This window comes from Sparus aurata, chromosome 18 (assembly GCF_900880675.1).
Source record: "Sparus aurata chromosome 18, fSpaAur1.1, whole genome shotgun sequence".
Classification (NCBI taxonomy): domain Eukaryota; kingdom Metazoa; phylum Chordata; class Actinopteri; order Spariformes; family Sparidae; genus Sparus; species Sparus aurata.
In genome coordinates, this window is record NC_044204.1 from 34,897,581 (window position 1) to 34,915,887 (window position 18,307).

Sequence of the window (18,307 nt, forward strand, 5' to 3'; positions counted from 1 at the left end):
CAAGGAAGCGCCCTTTGGTCGCTGCGCATGCGCTGTAGATTAACCTCACCTTTTCCGCGAACATCACTTTTGAACTTGCTGCTGTTTTTTAAACCTCTGAATGTTTTTAACCGACAGGCTCTGGTCCAATGAGGGTCAGCAGGTCGTACTTAGTTCTGGTTGTCGTGGTTCAGACCGGGTCCACACTCGTCTCCCCTCTGTGCTGTCACAATGTGAGCTCGGCTGAGACTCGAACCGGGCTGAAGGGTTCTGAAGCTGACTTCCACTCGTTCAGAGAGAAGTTCGACCGCAGGTATGAAACGACCGGCGACGAGTTCAACCGCCGTCAGGTGTACTTTCAGGTAAGAGGTGAAGGACACACACACACACACACACACACACACACAGCAGTTAACAGTTTATATGTACAGCACAATTCAGACACACAACGATAAGAATGATGATTGATAATAAATCCTGCATTCAAATTGCAATAATCAAACTGTAACTTATAAAAAGGAGGAAGTTGCATTTATGTCCCTAAACATGGCAATCACCAGTAAGTAGCTCATGTGGCTACTTTAAGCTAATATTGGCTAACTTTAAAGGAGCACTATGTAGTTGTTGGGAAGACATTTTTATCAGAAAAGAAAGATGTTTATTGACTGATTTAAATAAACGAACTGACTTTAAAGGATGAAACAGTTTAATTCTGTAGTTTATATGTGGCGGACCCTGCCACCAGCAGTGTTCTGGGACCTTATTGTCCTCTGAGAACAGCTCGTACATGCACTACCTCATTTATTACCTCACTGATATCGTGTATATAAAGATTCTGAGTTTGGATCTCTTCTCATAAACTACACAGTGCCTGTTAAGTTGCAGGAAAACGGACATTTAGTAATTTGACCTCCTTCCTCTTTTAGCTGGATAAGAGTTAATGTTGGAGTGTTTCTCAGAGTTACCTTTCTAGTAAACACTCAGTTTACCAGTTTATAAGCTTTGTAAAATTAGATCATTCTAATGAAACAGCCAAGAAATTAATCGCTCCGTCATGAAAGTTTACTGATTCACATCGGTGGTCATTTAACTTATTCTTCATGAATTCATTGCAGGGACTCATTTAGGTTCAGCTGGTTATAATATCTTTAATTGAAACAAGTCGTTCTGATGATTTGAGCTGCCCACATTTCTCCCTCAGATAACTTTCCCACATCTAATTTGTCATGTGTCTTACTGCAGAATGCTACAAATCGGCATGCGCGCCTGAATTCGTTCTCCACATCACCACAGTCTGCCAAGTATGGCGTCAACCAGTTCTCTGACCTCTCACAGAAGGAATTCAGAGGTAGGTTTGTAAAGTTGTGTAAAATTTGCAGAGCTGGGTCGAGCGCTTGAGCTTGCTCGATCAGGTGAAACGTTTTTTGCTTATTTTATATATTTGTCCGGTGAGCATCGCACCCTCTGGATGACTGAGATGAATCTGCCAACATGTGTCTTTGTATCCAGGAAGGACTTTGAACTGTATCTGCTGTCCACAGATCTGTACCTGCGAGCGAGTGCCCACAGAGTTCCTCTCTTCTCTGGACTGAAGACAGAGGGGCTGCCGGCCAAATTTGACTGGAGAGACAAAGGAGTGGTGGCGCCGGTCCAGAACCAACAAGCAGTATGATTTACACAGATTGATTCTAAATACAGTATACTGTACAATGAGGACATATTGTCGGTAAAGAGCAGGCTAAACGCTATCGTCCCTGAGGAGAGATTCATCTCGACCACAGCGCTACAATCTGTTGCTTCACATTAAAACATTTGGCACGATACCAGGCGGTTGGTTCACATGTAGTGTTTCCCAATAATCATCTAATGTTTCCTGCCACACTTTCAGCACATTTAATAATAACCCAAACCCAATTATATCACTATAAATGTGAAACAGCAAGCAGATAACATCACTGCAGAAGTTGAAATTGATAATTAATGTCTAATATTATCTAAGTTATGTAATATTGTTGCTTTAGCCAATTATTTCACGGTTAAAAGTTTATAACCAGCAACTCTGACAACTTAACTTTTTCCTTTAGCATCTGCGAAAAATGTCTACGTGTATATGATGGAATTATTTACTGCAGCACAGGATTGTTGACAGGAGCACAAGGTTTCTCACAGGTGTAGCCTGTTTATTTAGCTCTCAAGGTGAACCGGATAAATGCGATTTAATTCCCTTTTAAATGTAGAACATTTTCTTGAGGGAGCGTGCACCTGGACCCGGGCTGTGGAAACACTCTATACGATAACATCTGACAACATGAAAGAGGCATTTGACTGCAGATCTGACACTGACGACACAGTGGCTTATGTATAAAAAACCTAAGAATGATGATGCAAATAGTGTGAGTGCTGGAGTGATGGTGTATTCATTGAACATGGCTCTGGAGTTCAGCAGCTCGATTGAAGCCGGTGCAAACGATAGCTTCAAGTGGTTCGATTTTTACACACAAAGTCTTTTTTGCTCTCACGGCGGAAGTTTGTATTCAGAGAAGAGGAGATGTTGAGGGTCGTTGCTTTTGTGCTCGGGCTGCCTGCCTGTCCAGGCTCTGTAGAGGCTCGTATTCCATTTTCCCCATTACCTTCATAGCTGTTCTGTGCACGGTGGCAAGCCTGCTTCTCACTCTTAGATTTGCCAAATCATGCTGGAATTCTGCGTCTAATGATGCTCTGAAGGGTTGCACAGTAGAACATCAGCATTACCTGGCTGCCCGCTCCATAATGCTGCAATCTCCTTCGATAGTAGACTCTGTGTTTCGTTCTGTTGCACAGGAGTGTTTTCTGGCAGAGAACATCGTCTGTGTGGATGTTTTAAGTACTGACGCAAGGACACCTGAAAGAGACACAGTTGGATGACGTTCCAACAAATTAATTTATATTTGTATGAGATGTAATCAGATGATGTCGTGACAAACAGCTGCGTTTGTGGGTGCTCCAGTCTCTTTTTTTTACTATAAATACATTTTGCAGTTTTCCAGTTTAAGGATGAATATTTATTTTTTATTTAAGAGTTCGGGCACGTTGTCACACACACGCAGACACTTTTCTTGGAATGATAATTTGTCTCCAGCATAGTTTTTCCACAAAATGTTGAAATCAGTTGAAATTGAATTAATATCTACGACATCTCCCTTGTTGAAAAATCCAGAACACATAAAAAAAAAAATGCAAATATTGTTGGTTTAAGTGAAAATAATTCCTGGACACATGAAGTCTCCTGCTTCTGTTCACGTCACACAGTACGATCGACGTCCAAACCTGTGAAGATATCACAAAATATATGTGCATCTCAAACAGATTTAAGGTGAACACACGCAGATATTTCTCCTCTCCGCAGTCAAAGTCAGCACATGTATCATTCTGCTCAGTGACCGTCAAACATCCAAGTGGAGTCAAAGTAAGCAAACCCCATTTTTTAAGTGGAGGAGGACTTTAATAACGGTCAAGGAAAAGCAGGTGTGAAATGATAAACTGAGCCATTAAGTGTGACTTGTGCTAAGAGAGCAGAGTGAACCTGGGGACCACAGACGGGGAAGGTTAGTGAGATGGAGCTGCTGCTTGTCCTCGCTGAGGGTTCACTCTCTGCTCCTTTTTGTCCTTTATCTCTTTAGTCACTCAATTTGCTGTCGGGGATGATATTCGCACCATAAAACAGTCGTCCTCAGGGAGAGACATAGCCCATACAGGTTAAAGCCAACTCCATAACATATATTTCACTCCTCTGTATTCAGGTAAAGGCTTACCACTCTGGGGAGATTCTGTACATGAACACACTAACATCGCTGTGCTCCACTGTATTTATTCTGCCCAGATTTATTTTTCTTTGCCTCTGTCCATGGACCTGCCCAGGCAGAGCTTCTATCACAGACTTATGGAAAGATAGAACGAAAAATAAAACACAGTGTCATGCAGAAAGCACAAAATCTCAACGCACTCACGTCTCATAAATTCTTCTTGATCCAGTTTCCTCTTATCTTGATTCCACTTTTATGACTCGAGGGCATTTCATTGCTTTAAAAGAGGGAGCAGATGCTCCTTATGTTTTGTTTACTGGGCACATACTTATCTCCAGTCCAAGCAATAATACCTGATTTTGGTTTCAGTATTGATTTTTGTCATGGAACCATATAGAGCAACGCAATATTGGATTTTTATACAGGGAATATATGCTGAGCAAGAGAAGTGAGCATGGTCTGATGCTGTTAGGAGGAGATCGTCTGTGCAGGAGTGGAACACAAGCTGCATTGTTTTCTCTCAGAGGTGATTTGTCTCAGGGAAGTCGTGTAATCTATATCACATATGAAGTTAGATAGATAGATAAGAGCAAATCTCAAATGATCCTTATAGCGTAATGCATTAACTGAAGCATGAATTCGGATTTTTACAAGAAACTGCAATATGTGTTTTGTATTTGTTCCATTTGCCTTGTTGCCGGCTCGTCGTTGATTCATTTGAATGTTTCGTCTCGGTTTGCATTAAGGTTGTGAATCTATCGGAAAACTTTCATTGAAGAAAAGAGAAAGATCTTCCTCGAGACACAGTAAACCTGAGGTGTTTCTGTCAGTAGATGGCAGCAGAAAACAATTAGTCACACTCAGACCGGACCTCATCAGCATGCACAACATATGCACTCACTGTAGGTTCCTCATCAAAAAAGGTATTTCAATTTCTATGTTTGATTCCAAGTTGCCATCAAATCCAAAACTTGTTTTATATTTTGGAAGAAATCTTTCAGGTTTAGTTGGTGCTTCACCCCCCATTCAAGACCCAAATCCAATTTTGTGTGTTGACATGACTGAACGAGAGCTTTTTTAATTACTTACAGCGATAATTGAGACAGCAAAGATGGAAGAAATTAAAAATATCTTCTTTCAACTGAAACCTGGTCTTTAGAACGATAAGCAACATGACAATATCCTTCTGGGTATCTTAAGATACGACTATTCAGGAGTTTGGTTTCCGTGCTGAAGTGTTTTTCAACCTTTGCTTGTTTTTCTTGATTACTGTAATTTTACCTTTTCAGTGTGGGAGCTGTTGGGCATTTAGTGTGGTCGGCGCCGTGCAGTCCGTCCATGCGATTGGCGGCTCGCAGCTGACACAACTCAGCGTGCAGCAGGTTTTGGATTGCTCCTTTCAAAACGCCGGCTGCCACGGAGGCACCCCAGTTCATGCTCTGAATTGGATGAAACAAGTATGTTGATATTTTTCAGGTCTTTAACAGAGACTTCCAGTGAATACACATGTAGATAATTCAATCGCACAGGAGATGTAGGGAGTATTTCTGTGCCCGGTAATAACTGGGAGCTGCCGGTAGATGCATCTGTGCTGTTTATTATAAAAAAAAAACTGGTAAAGTAACATCATGTATTTTAATCAGAGAGATATTCAGTGGCAGTGAGTCGCCCATGGTTAAAAATGGATTGGAAAACTGGCTGTGCCAAGGTCTTTAAACACAAGATGAATGGATATTTTGTATTCAGATAACATTCTAACGGAGATGAAATATTTTCTTCCTAGACCAGAGTGAAGTTGGTTCCTCAGTCAGAGTATCCCTACAAGGCCATGACGGGAATCTGCCATTTTTTTCCTCCGTCACATGGTGTTGTTGCCGTGAAGAACTTTACTGCACATGACTTCAGGTAAAAAGGCACGTTTGTGCAGGTTGTCCACGCAATAAAGGCTAAAAATTAACAATGCTATATTTGCGTAACAGCGTATGAAATTTTAATGTAGTTTTCACAGCGTAGCAAGGACAGAGGAGGGGGACGGGGATCGGACCTGCGCAATGAGAGCCCACAGTGTTTACTGTGTCAACACTGACTCGGGTTGCTCAGTAGCACAGAGGCCGAAGTGATCGACCCGCAGTTACCTTGAGTTAAAGTGAATCACATTGTCTTTATTTGATATTGAACAGGGTTGTGACTTTCAATGTGCAATTTCTGTTTTTGTTTGAGTTAAAGGTTTTAGTTTCCAAAAATGTTACATTTATCAAACTAGTGTAAAACTCTCTAGATCCTGTAAATGTTCCCGTCCTTATTGTTACGTTTCCCCAGAAAACAAAACCTGGAGGACAGGAGAACAGGGGTCGCAGGTTGGGGGAACTAACAAAACTCTCCACAAATCACAAAAGGGTCAAAACAAACTGGTCCCTTGGTGTCTAGAAGGTTGCAGTGGGAATAAAACCCAAAGCCACCCACTGATTCTACCAAAATGATAGACAAACAAAAGAAATGGACCGAAAAACCAAAGGTGAAGTGAGAGTCACTGAACAGGAGGAAACTAAATGTATAGAAAAAAATCTCAAACACACTCAGCTCAGATTTTCACAGAGAGCAAACTGATGGTGTCGACTCCCTGCAGACATACGACCGTCTGAGCAGGGGAGCTGAAACCCTCTTATAAAGTCTCCAGCTGACTGATCTCAGGTGATCCCAATAGATCCTGATGACCTGAGACCTGGATCTGAAGAAATCTGATCTCTGTCCATATACAACTTGCAATTTATTGAGATATTTTATTATAAAATATTGCAATATAATTCTTATTTTTAAATTATTCTTAACAGAGTTTACAAACAGTGAAGCTGCGTTATTTTTTTCCAACCTAGTAACTGTCAAGGTCGTGTTGCTACTGAGATAACTCCCTCTCTCAACTACCCACTGATCCAGCATAAGAATTTGCCTCTTGACCTTCCCCCGTCGTCACAAAGGTCAGAGTGCTGGTTCATTGAGTCCATCAAGCTGCTGGAATCGGGCACTTCTCCAGGGTGGAGACTCGGGGGTCATGGAGTTGCCTTAACCTTCTGGTGACGGGGGCTCCTAAAGCAGAACTTTACTACCACATAGCAAAAGACAAACAGCATCATAAAGTCTGAGCAAGTCAAAGACCTCACCATGAGTAAGGGGTTTAAAATGGCTTTATTCAATAAAGTTTTGGCACAGAGCTAAACTCCATGGCCCATATGTCATGAGCCTGGCAGAGGAGGGCATCACATTCCCAGCATGGAATCAGCTGGTGGAGGGAAAAGATGAGGTTACTGCATATCTGCAGCAGAGAGAATTAGGGAAAAATGGCAAATTTATGAATGAGAAACGGGCAATAACTGGTCAGAAATTGACTCACTGATTGGACGAATAAGATGAGGAGGAAAGTGTAGAGAGCTGAGATGCTGATCCGCAGAAATATGTGCCAAAATAGGCCCAATAATTACTTCCATACATTTCACAACCTCACGAGTTAACGGTCCAGTTTACATAAAAATGCCACAATAACTATGTAATCCTGAGGCCAGTCCTGCTGCCTCGAGAGAACAGTTTTCTGTTGTTCCTCCTCAGTGGTCAAGAAGAGGCCATGATGGGTCATCTGGTGGATCACGGTCCCTTGGCTGCTATCGTGGATGCTGTCAGCTGGCAGGATTACCTGGGTGGAATCATCCAGCACCACTGCTCCAGCCAGCGGTCCAACCATGCCATCCTGGTCGTCGGATACAACACTTCTGGTACGTGCTGTTGCTACCTTTGCAGCAGGATGGATGATAATTAAAGAAAGGAAGCAGGGTTTAGATATTTTACTTTAGATAACACTTTTGCTTTTTTATGTCGAAAAAGGTTTTGTGAACCGAAGCAATTTTCCGCTGCACTCGGCAGGAGTGGGTGAAAATATGACAGCGCCCGTCACAAGTTAGTGCTGCAGCAGAGCAGAGAGGCTCAGGCTTCCTAATTAAGTGCTGGTAGAAGAGAAAAATGTAACAAGCTATTACGTTTTTTTATTGAGCCCCAAAATTATAATCATGGTATTGTTATTGCTCTTAATTATTATATTAAGTAACCTATCTGCATGAATTCTATGAAAATGAAGGTGTCATAATTTGGTCATTAACATGCAACGTTCAGTCTTGTTAGAAGATCTCAGCGCCCATCTCTTAAAGAAATCCTTGAACAAAGTAGATAGATGTTAACATCTGACACCACCGACCGGCAGTGGCGTGCACAGACTTTTTGAAGGGCAGGGGCGAAAAGAAGGGCACTTAAGCGCGCGTTTTGGCTTCCAAGAAGGCACTTTAGCGCGCCTTGTTTCCCCCCAAGAGGGCAGTTTATCATGTTTTAACCAGCCAAGGGGGCAGTTTAGTGTGTTTTGCCAACCAAGATGGCACTTTAGTGTGCGTTTTGGTTCCCAAGAGGGCACTTTAGCGTACATTTTGGATCCCAAGAAGGCACTTTAGCGCGCCTTGTTTCCCCCCAAGAGGGCAGTTTATCATGTTTTAACCAGCCAAGGGGGCAGTTTAGTGTGTTTTGCCAACCAAGATGGTACATTTTGGTTCCCAGGAGGGCACTTTAGCACGCGTTTTGGCTCCCAAGAGGGCACTTTAGCGTACATGTTGGATCCCAGGAGGGCACTTCAGCGTACATGTTGGATCCCAGGAGGGCACTTTAGCGTACATTTTGGTTCCCAGGAGGGCACTTTAGCACGCATTTTGGCTCCCAAGAGGGAACTTTAGCGTACATTTTGGTTCCCAGGAGGGCACTTTAGCACGCGTTTTGGCTCCCAAGAGGGCACTTTAGCATACATGTTGGATCCCAGGAGGGCACTTCAGCGTACATGTTGGATCCCAGGAGGGCACTTTAGCGTACATTTTGGTTCCCAGGAGGGCACTTTAGCACGCATTTTGGCTCCCAAGAGGGAACTTTAGCGTACATGTTGGATCCCAGGAGGGCACTTTAGCGTACATGTTGGATCCCAGGAGGGCACGTTAGCGTGTGTTTTTCAACAATTGGTCCACGAGCAGGGGCAACTGCCCCCCCGCCCCCCCTTGTGCACACCACTGCCGACCGGCAAAGTATTCCTGTAATGAACTTATTGATTTGACATGAATTCCCCTTTTGCCTTCTCCGTCCTGTTGGTCCTGATGATCGATGAGCAGTTTGGTCGGTAAACGCGAGACTTTTGTTTGCACTTTTAAAGTTATGTCACAGGATTTCTATGTATAGAAAGTTCTGGGTAAACTTTAAAACATGAGTTTAAAACACAAAATTCAGTGTGAGAAGATGTTGTTTTAACAGCGGTTACAGTGTCAGGACGTTACGTTGCAGCTACCTCGACATAGTTCACAGTACGTTATATTTCTTGACATTAATTATTTCACACACCCTGGCTGTTTTTCGGGTATTACACAAGGATTATGTAACAGTCTAAAGTGGTTGCAGCTGCAGTACGTGCACACACACACACACACACGACGCTCCTTTCCCCCTGTAAATTATTAATCCTTGAGATGCACGTTGTCTGTTTTTAGGGGATATTCCATACTGGGTTGTGCAGAACTCCTGGGGAACCACATGGGGGAACGAGGGTTATGTTTATATAAAAATCGGTGGCAATGTTTGTGGTAAGTATGATCTTTGCCTCTGGTGATTTTTCTGTTTATATCTTCCTTTAGTTTGGTGTCTGTATGTAGCTGTGCCCACTTTCCCCTCAGGGATTAATACAACATCTTTCTTTTATGCTCTTCCCAGGTATTGCAGATTCTGTGGCAGCAGTATTTCTTTGACAAGATCTTGTGTATTTTTGTCTCTCGTCTCTTGTGTACGTGACTGTGTGTGTGTGTGACTGTGTGTGTGTGTGTGTGAAATATAAGTCATCTGTTTTCCCGACAAGTCTCACTTTAAATAATGTTTTTTTTATTGAAATGTCACAATTGTACATGAATAAAACAAAATAAATCACTTTCATGTGCTGATGCGTTTTGGATCATACATGAGAAAACAACACACACAACACAACGACATGTCAATAATACGTATATAGATGAACTGTACAAAAAAAAGAAGTATCTTATTAAATACATAAACTAGATACATATTATATGTGATATGGCTCATATATTTATGTATACAGCGATCACATCAATCACTGCATAAATACATAACAACATTGATTTTACAGAATACTATACAAACATGTTATCACACAACTACCGTATTAACATTATGTACACATTATTTGGCCTCCGTTTCATAGTGTCACATGTACGCTTTGCAAATCTTTCTATTTTCGAGGTTTAATGTCTTTGCATGTTCTCCGGAACCTCGTCCCAGTGATCCTTCCATCATCCCGACCAGTTTGATCGGCGCTCTCACCGATCTATTTGCTTTCAGGTCAGTCGCAGTGAATTTGCATAATTTTATTGGAAAACATCTAAGCAAATCCTATCAAGGAGCCATCTGCTCTACTTTGTGACCAGTCAAGATTAGAGATTAGAGTCAAATAGTGTAATTTGACCGTTTGATTTATTCAGGGTCAGACGCTGCGTCACAAGTTTCTGTGCTGGAAACCTTCAGAACTACAGACTGATGACACTAATGAGCTTGTAATTCGCTGTTCTCGTCTTTGTTAACATAATTTGAGGGTATTTTCTGTTTTTAGTGTCAGAGGAGATGAAAATAGATGTTTTTCACTGTTCTTGACGTTTAAATCAAGATTTTTTTTTCTTCATATTTCTGTATTTACATGCCACAATCCCAATACTTCACAGAATTAGCAGTATTATCATCGTGCTATCTGATGCCTCTTATGTTATTTTGGTGGTCTATGTACATTGTCAGCCATTTTAAATGGTCCGTCCTTGTGCCATGTTTCACTACAACCACCTTATTTCTGTTATCGTACGCAGTATTTGAGTGTTTTGTGCAGAAATGTGAAAGTTTTTCAGTGTATAGACTTTCTCAGGTACGTCAGCCTGATGTCATACAAAATACGTGTTTTAATGGCCACCTATCCACCCATGCGTGTGTCACCAGTACTTTTCAGCTGTGCAGGAGATCTGTTGTGAGGTCAGTTTCAGTGAAAGGCAGGAAGCCGGGACAGACGTCTCCTAGTCTGAGTCTTCGCTGCTGCAGTAGGAGCTGTCGCAGCACTCGGCCATGTAGAGGAACGTGTGGACGTTGGGATTCAGCTTGGGCACCCAGTGGCGAGGCACCAGGAACGTTGCCAGGTTGAACAAATCCACAAACACTTTGTAGCGGTCACTAAAGGGAAAGAAAATCATTAATTCAATATAGAACTCATGAACCTTTGCAATGTAATTAGGCAACTGCTGCTATTATTCTCAGAAGGACAAAATGAAACTTAAACTGCTGCTAAGACTTAATATATACTGAATAAAGAACTTGTGTCATCGCTCCTTCTACAATTAACTTTAAGTGTAGTTTGTGCTTGTCGGGGAGAAGTGACCATATGACAGGTTAATTTAGATAAGCACAGGGAAGAAGCTCCCTGTGCTTATCTAAATAAGCTCTGAAGTGTTTAAGATACCTGCAGTGTAAAGTGTTTAAACAGTAAGATAAAGTTTGTAGCATACGATACCTGACAGTGGATCTCAGGTAGTGGTAGCCAGATGAGCCCCCTGTGCCAGCTTTGCTGCCAATCATACGATGCACCATGCATACGTGATTGTCTGAAACAAAAGACAGACACATCCGTGGCGGTATGAGCAGTGTTTTTGGCTCTGTGTGTTTCATTTGAGCTGTTAAGACACGAGTGAGACAAAGGTGAGTAAACAATGGATTTCATGGGAATAGTTTGTTGGATTGATGAGCAGCCGGAGAGGATGTAAGAATATTTCCTCCCTCTGAGGTGCAGAACTAACTTGAGCTCTGTAACTCCCGTTAGCCCGGCTCTGCCCTTGGGCCAACATTTTGAAGCATTGGTTTCTTGTAGAAATTTGTTCCCCCCCCATATCGTTCTGTACTTGTTCACTGGCGAGCCTGTGTAGCAGCTGACAGAGATGATCCAGTACTCACATCTCCATTTTGTCATGAGGGTGTCGATATCCATGAGGGATGTGAGCAGCTGGAAAGGAACCTGGAACCTCGGCTCTTCCCTGAAAAGGTAGAAGGAGATGTTAGTGATTGAGGATATCTCGTACAGGTGTGTTAGAATGTGTCTTGGTGGGTTACTTAGCACGTGTAAAACAAGAGCAGCTGCCGCCTGCTGACTGCAGCAACGCAGTTAACATGTATTACCCATCAGTCTCTCATTAATTATCACCATGCAGCGACTGCTTGCGTGACTGTGTTAGCTCTCATGGCTTTAATGAGTGTCATGTCACCTGTGCCCTCAGGTTTTAACACCTTTTGGTAAATCTGACAACGAGTCAAACTGCTGGTGTTTTACAACTGTTGTACTGTTTGGTTTCACATGACCTGGGCGGGCACGTGGCGTGGAAATTTGAGGTGGAAAGAATCAATAAGTAACCACGAATCAGGAAGAAAAGAAACAACAGAGCTGCTCTTAAGTTGGACCCTGTTAAACCCCGGCTGGCCCAGTAGACAACAGAAGGAGTCTGTGTGTTTACTTTGTCGCTCTCAAGTGTCAAAGTGGGTTAATCTGAAGGAAATACTGCGCAGACACACTTTGTCACACTGAGTTGAGCTATACAGAAGTGACGGCAGGCTTTAAAGATCACATACCTGTAGAAGTAGATCATCAAGGCGCCCTGCAGAGCCTTGTAGGAGAGCCGCCTCTCACCTTGAGAGCAAAATTAGAAATGTATTACTTTCAAAGTAAAAACTTGTAGATCTTTATTCATCTAGTTTTAAGAGCCACAGCCTGAATGTTAAAACAACGTTTGTTAAATCTAGACTACACACAGATATCTAGCGCCTTGATAAAGTCTCAGTCTGTGTTTTTTGAGGGTGAATGTAGTCCTTGTTAGCAAAGTGACCAACATGTGTCCGCTGCCCTCTCTGCTCTCTGCTCCTCAGTGTTCAGAGGAAACCGGGTTGTTAAGATGAACGTGTAAGTGTCGTCTGTTCTTATCCGGCTAACATCTTCACTATCTTTCTCTCTAATCATTTCGCCTTCGCTGGTTATTTCAGGGGTCTGCACATGTCAGGGTTTTTTTTCTTAAGGATGACTTTTATTCTGACATTAACTAACACGAAATGTCTTTATTAGGGTTCATTATTCTTTTTCCTATTCTTCACATTGTCCATTGTGTCCTAATCGTCTCCTAGTCATGTATTTTAAAATGTACCTGCTTGTAGTGGACTTTAAGAAACTTGCCTGAATAAACTTAAAATGTAAAGGTTACTACTTTAATACGCAGATATAAAAAGACAGTTGTAGAGTGAAGAGTAGGAAGATAGCTGGATTTAAAATAAATGTAGAATTAGAAATGTCACATTAAAGGTGAAGGCAGCCTGCGACATGTCCTTTGGGAGATGTACGTTAGTGTTTATTAACAAATGATTAACAGATCAGCGACTGCAAACACAGGATGATGACCGTTGATCAGTCAGATTCTGCCTCACCTTTGCTCAAGAGATGGTCATGACGCTTTTCATCAAACAGAGAAGTGAACAGCTCCTTCTGTTTGACCACCTCAGCCATCATTTCCTCCTTCTCCTCAGGATCTGGCGTTTTCTTTAAAAAATAAAATACAACTCGTAAATAAAAATACAGTTTCTGTCAATCATCTGTGCAGTCCAGAGGGAGCGAGGAGAGTTAGCTCTGAAAGCTGGAGTCATCTCTTACCTCGATTTTCTCCATCTCCTGATTCAACCCATCAAATATATTGATTTCCAGCCTTTCCCAGAAATTGAATCCATCCGCCTCCAAGCCAGGAGTTCTCTCCAGCCATTCCTTAGAAGAACAGTGCAAGATTTTTATCACATCTATCCCCTGATGACTTATCCAGGGCAAGACACCGCAAACAGAATGCTGAATAAAACGCGATAGAAGATATTCAATAGAATTGAATTATAGCTGTCTTGATTGAATAATTACCTCGACTAGTTTTAAGAGCGTTGGCTCCTGTTCAGTGGCGAGCAGCGTCTCACTGTCACGGCCCTTGAAGTTGTCCCTGTAGTGGCGTCTGTTGTAGGGAACCCTCTGGTTGTCCGGGACCCCGATTTTGTTCTCCAGGACCCGAAACTGAAGGCTTTGGAATCCAGAGGCTGGAGCCAGGTATTCCCTGCAGACACAGACACACACACACACACAAACACAACAAGTAAGCATACATGCACACAACACAGGCTAGAGTGCAATATCAAGGAGGAGTGCAGCTTATAAAAATTTTAGCCCTGAAGCAGAACGGCCCAGAAGTTATTTATAAGCTTACCTGAAGTCAAAAAAGTCCAGAGCAGTCATTGTTTCCAGGACCGAAAACTGGTCGACCAGCAGTCTGAAGATCATCACAATCCTGTGGATGCGATTGTTGACTTTGAGCATGTTGCGTTCGTCTCTGACCTGGAGGAAGAATTAAACAACATTTAAGGAAATTATTACTAATCACAGCACAGCCTGTGAGAACATATCCTGACACCGGAAAACAAAATCTAATCACTGAACTGATTACAGTTTCAGAGTTTTTACATCATTATTTCTTCAGCCCGATGTGTCTCTGCCGGGGGGGGGGAGGAAATTTAATTTTAAACATGAACCAAGGTGATGCAGAAAATGTTTTATTTTTTCACAACTGAACTGAAGCCGGTCTGATTGCATGAACCAAAACAGAACTTGTGTTTGATCTGAACTCGTCTTCTCTGTGATGACTGTGTTGCTTGTTCATGTATTTAATGATTTAATATAGGAGTTAAATCTTCAGCACTGACAGCTCACATCTGATTCATCTGAATTCAGTGGTACGAACGTGAAAAAAAAAAAACGTGATTACATAAGAATAGTTCACCCCAGAAAACAATGTAACTCACGTGTCCACTGATAAAGATCTCTCGCACGGAGTCGAGCTCAAACAGAATCTGTTTGAACCACAGTTCATAGGCTGAAATCCAACACAAATAACATTTTAGTGTTATATAACGATGCAAACAGAACAGTCAGCTGATGATATAATAATAATTACACAGCAGAAAATTAAACATTTTATTAGTTATTCTCTCGTAAAGTCAAACATCTGCCTCTTCATTGAAATCACTTTACTTTTGATCTTTTTTTGGATTCCAGTGAAGGATTTTCTTTTCGTCTAAATTTAAAACAAATTGAAAGAAATAATACCAACTTTGAATTCCAAACAAGTTGAATTACTGAAACAATCATTTTATTTCTGTGAGCCAAGAAGAAGAAAATTGCTCTTGAATGTTCCACAAAGCTGCAGTAGTTTTACCTTGATGGGTGACAATGAAGAGATGCTCATCATGGATCTTATTACCCTTCAGTTCACTCTGCAGCACCTGGGCTGACACTATTTTGTCGAGCTGGCAGGTGAAAAAAAAAAGAAAATTCAGCACCTCACACAAATCTGCAAACAAATTATTCTCTGCCGTTGACCTATGCAGACAGATATGTGTTACAAGTGGTGTTTTCTACCTGCAGGTAGTCTCCATAGATGATTCCTCCTTTACTGGCCTTGTTAACCCCTCTCTGAGCGGCATCGTCCTCCTCTTCTGTGGTGGGAGGCTTGTTTTTGAATAACCTGCAGTGTGAAGAGAGAAGGCCTTTTCGTTACTTGGTCATTTCTCCTCGTCAGCACTTCTAATGAATTGTAGGAGGGCTGCGTTTGATTTAACTTAAGCAGAAATGTAATAGAAGTGTGGAGGGAAAAAAAAAAAAGATAAAATCCTTAAGAGCCCTTTTTTTTAAGTGCGGTAACAATGTGAACGTACAAATGCCTCTTCTCAAAGTACGGACATCCACTCATGACTTTTTCCAAATCAGTTGCAGCGAAGATGTGTTCTTGTTCCTCGACTTATATTTACTAAGATTACCTTCGCAGCAGTCCAGACTTTTAAAGACTCACCTCATCCAATCATTCATGGGGATGAAGTCACCATCCGGCCCGCCTCTATTTGCCCCGCGGAGCTGTTGTTTATCTCCAACTAGGACCACCTTCTGGACTTGAACCTTGATCTGCTAAAAAGAACGGTCACAGGACGCTTTTCCAAATAATAAAACGAAAAACAACAAACACCAAATACACACTGCTTTTGAGCAAAACATCAGATTGAGTTGAATGTCACATTAAAGATTTCAAATGCCAAATTTTAACTCAAGAACCTTCAAACTATCAGAATGATTGTTGTGGTCAGGAGAAACGTTGCCGTGCACGTTGCTGTCTCGGTCACATGGGAACTTCAGTGTTTGCTCTCAAGGATTTGCTGTTTATATCTGAACGTTACACATGGCGAGGTTGGTTACGTAAACGTCTGACGGAGAGGAGTGGGATTCTCATGTGTGCACTGGCATCACAGATATTGTTCCAGTTGGCAAAACTGATATGCACTTTCTATCTCTTCCAAGTTTCTAATCAATACGTTTAATTTAAAAAAGAATATGTGAAAAATCTATTTTTTTTTTTTGCCGAGGAGAGATGAGCTTCTCTTCAACCACAAACTCTTTAGAGGTTTTGATTGTTGTTTGATTAAAGACGCATCCTTTAATTAGACTGCGAGGCAATCAGAGAACACAGTCGGTGAAATGAACTGTAACTTTTGTTGACGTTATTATTTTCTGATCGAGAACTCTTATTTTCACAATCTTCGCCCACTGCAAAAGCATAAACAAGCAACTGTGAGTCATGATGATGAGAAAAATAATGCAAGTTCTCCAAGTGTCATTGATGCCTCGCTGCGGGTCACTGAACTCATCTGTAAATATTTGCAATTTGGTTAATATTTTATTCCGCCTCAGTGAGTTACCATCACTGGACACATGTTCCAAGGCCAAAGAGAAAGAGCGAGAGTGGACAGCACATATGTTCTGAGTACACTGAGGTTACGTTTGTGTTTGTTCATGTGACAAAACCATAAAATCATACAAACCGTCCAAAGCATTTTGGGATCTGAGAATGTCCCCGTGTCATCAGCAGCGCAATTCACTTTTTACAATTCACTAATTACGGGGTTGTTCCTTCCTGCCACCTGAACCCCAGCACACTGTCAGTCACAACAAAGGTGAAGGTTCTTTGGACGACAGTTAGCCCGGTTTCATCACTTTAAGACTCCACAATCCACAATCCACCCTCTCTAAATCCCTCCAAGATCATTAGCGCCCTTGTTTTTCACCCACACTCTTTGTAGACTTCTCGAGTACAGTCCCAACAGCCTGTGCAACTGTCCTCAGAAGATCAGAGGGATGATAACGAGCAGCTATTTCTGAATCGGGACATGGTACGAGTCTGGCTATATAATGCCGCAGACTGAACATGAAGCGCAGAAGCAGCATCAAGATTCTTTGTTCTTGTTCCCATTTAGCTGGGATGAATGGGATGCTGGTGAGGGGGAGGTGGTCGGGCTGCAGTGGATGAGATGCTTTAGACGAGATAATACAGTCGGTGTAAATCTTCGAGGCCTTAACAAACCTGTCCATCTCACTGATAGGACGCACGTGTCAATGCGCATTATCTCCAAGGTCTGAGTGAGTCACTGATTAAGAGAACGCAGGGATGTGGCCTCTTTGCACCTCACTGCCGTGTAAAACTCCCAATGAAAGTCAAACTGTTTTCCTGTGTGCGCGCGCCTCGTCCTCGTGCCGTACGTCTGATTTTCAAGTGTCAGCCCCGCCGTCGCCCGCATCTGACTGCTTCTCAACGTCGGTTTTGATTTCAGACTTTTTTCCGTTCTCAAAAGAGAGCATAAATAATGTATTTATCGCCAAAGAAAAGACAGAACAATTGGACTAAAAGCGACTCAGTATGTTAATAGCATGATCTGCACTTCAGTCTTTCTGCTTCCAGCCGTCCTATTAGCATTAAAAATTACAGAGGGAATTATTACACACTGTAATAATGAAGTGTTCGTGAATGATAATTATGAGCTCGACATTACTTTGATTAAACCATCTTCTCGCAATCAAATGGTGTTTTTCCAGTATTACATCCTAGATTTAACTCTGCCTGCTCTGAAATCCTGCAGAGAGATACTGTTTGTTTTTTTGGTCACATGCCTCAAATTTAAATTTACCCCTGCAGGTTCTGTTGGAGAGAACAAGTCTACAAGCTGTCAGCTGAAGGAGAGTGAAGGCAGAAATGAACTCTATCACCTCGTGTGCACGTGAGAATCTGAGTTTCAGAAAACAGTTAACTCCAAACATGTTTTTTAAGAATTGAGGAATGAGATCTGCACCTGAGTCAAAACATTATGAGCTTTAATAATTACAGAGGAAATAATTTCACATTTTAAAAAATGTTTTGGAAGGATAATTATGTTCTCAAAATAACTTTAATTAACTCATCTCCTTGCAATCATTGGATAACTAGATGTTTAAACAAAATGTTTCGAGCTTCTGATGATCAAATATAATCGACAGATCAATTATAATC

The 18,307-nt window shown here is 41.8% G+C and overlaps 2 protein-coding genes across 5 annotated transcripts; one reads left to right on the forward strand and one right to left on the reverse strand.

Moving 5' to 3' along the window:
• The first annotated feature begins 39 nt into the window (after nucleotides 1-39).
• ctso (cathepsin O) lies at nucleotides 40-10,386 on the forward strand. Of its 2 annotated transcripts, XM_030397175.1 has the most exons (8): nucleotides 40-341; nucleotides 1,222-1,327; nucleotides 1,521-1,645; nucleotides 5,051-5,218; nucleotides 5,545-5,666; nucleotides 7,362-7,525; nucleotides 9,320-9,412; nucleotides 9,540-10,386. In XM_030397175.1, exons 1-8 carry the CDS (start codon nucleotides 129-131, stop codon nucleotides 9,572-9,574), a joined length of 1,026 nt encoding a protein of 341 aa, XP_030253035.1. In that variant the 5' UTR covers nucleotides 40-128; the 3' UTR covers nucleotides 9,575-10,386. The 2 variants fall into 2 exon arrangements, with proteins under 2 accessions (XP_030253035.1, XP_030253036.1); XM_030397176.1 differs by lacking the exon at nucleotides 9,320-9,412.
• Nucleotides 9,684-15,894, reverse strand: tdo2a (tryptophan 2,3-dioxygenase a). Of its 3 annotated transcripts, none has more exons than XM_030397173.1 (12): nucleotides 15,788-15,894; nucleotides 15,358-15,463; nucleotides 15,155-15,245; nucleotides 14,742-14,812; nucleotides 14,150-14,277; nucleotides 13,813-13,999; nucleotides 13,561-13,668; nucleotides 13,338-13,449; nucleotides 12,495-12,552; nucleotides 11,826-11,905; nucleotides 11,389-11,479; nucleotides 9,684-11,051 (listed from the first exon to the last, which is right to left on the reverse strand). In XM_030397173.1, the coding sequence occupies exons 1-12, from the start codon at nucleotides 15,802-15,804 to the stop codon at nucleotides 10,898-10,900; spliced, it is 1,203 nt and encodes a 400-aa protein (XP_030253033.1). In that variant the 5' UTR covers nucleotides 15,805-15,894; the 3' UTR covers nucleotides 9,684-10,897. The 3 variants fall into 3 exon arrangements, with proteins under 3 accessions (XP_030253033.1, XP_030253031.1, XP_030253032.1); XM_030397171.1 differs by lacking the exon at nucleotides 15,788-15,894 and adding an exon at nucleotides 15,654-15,764; XM_030397172.1 differs by lacking the exons at nucleotides 9,684-11,051; nucleotides 15,788-15,894 and adding exons at nucleotides 11,069-11,282; nucleotides 15,654-15,764 and having other exon boundaries at nucleotides 11,319-11,479.
• Between the last annotated feature and the right edge of the window lie 2,413 nt (nucleotides 15,895-18,307).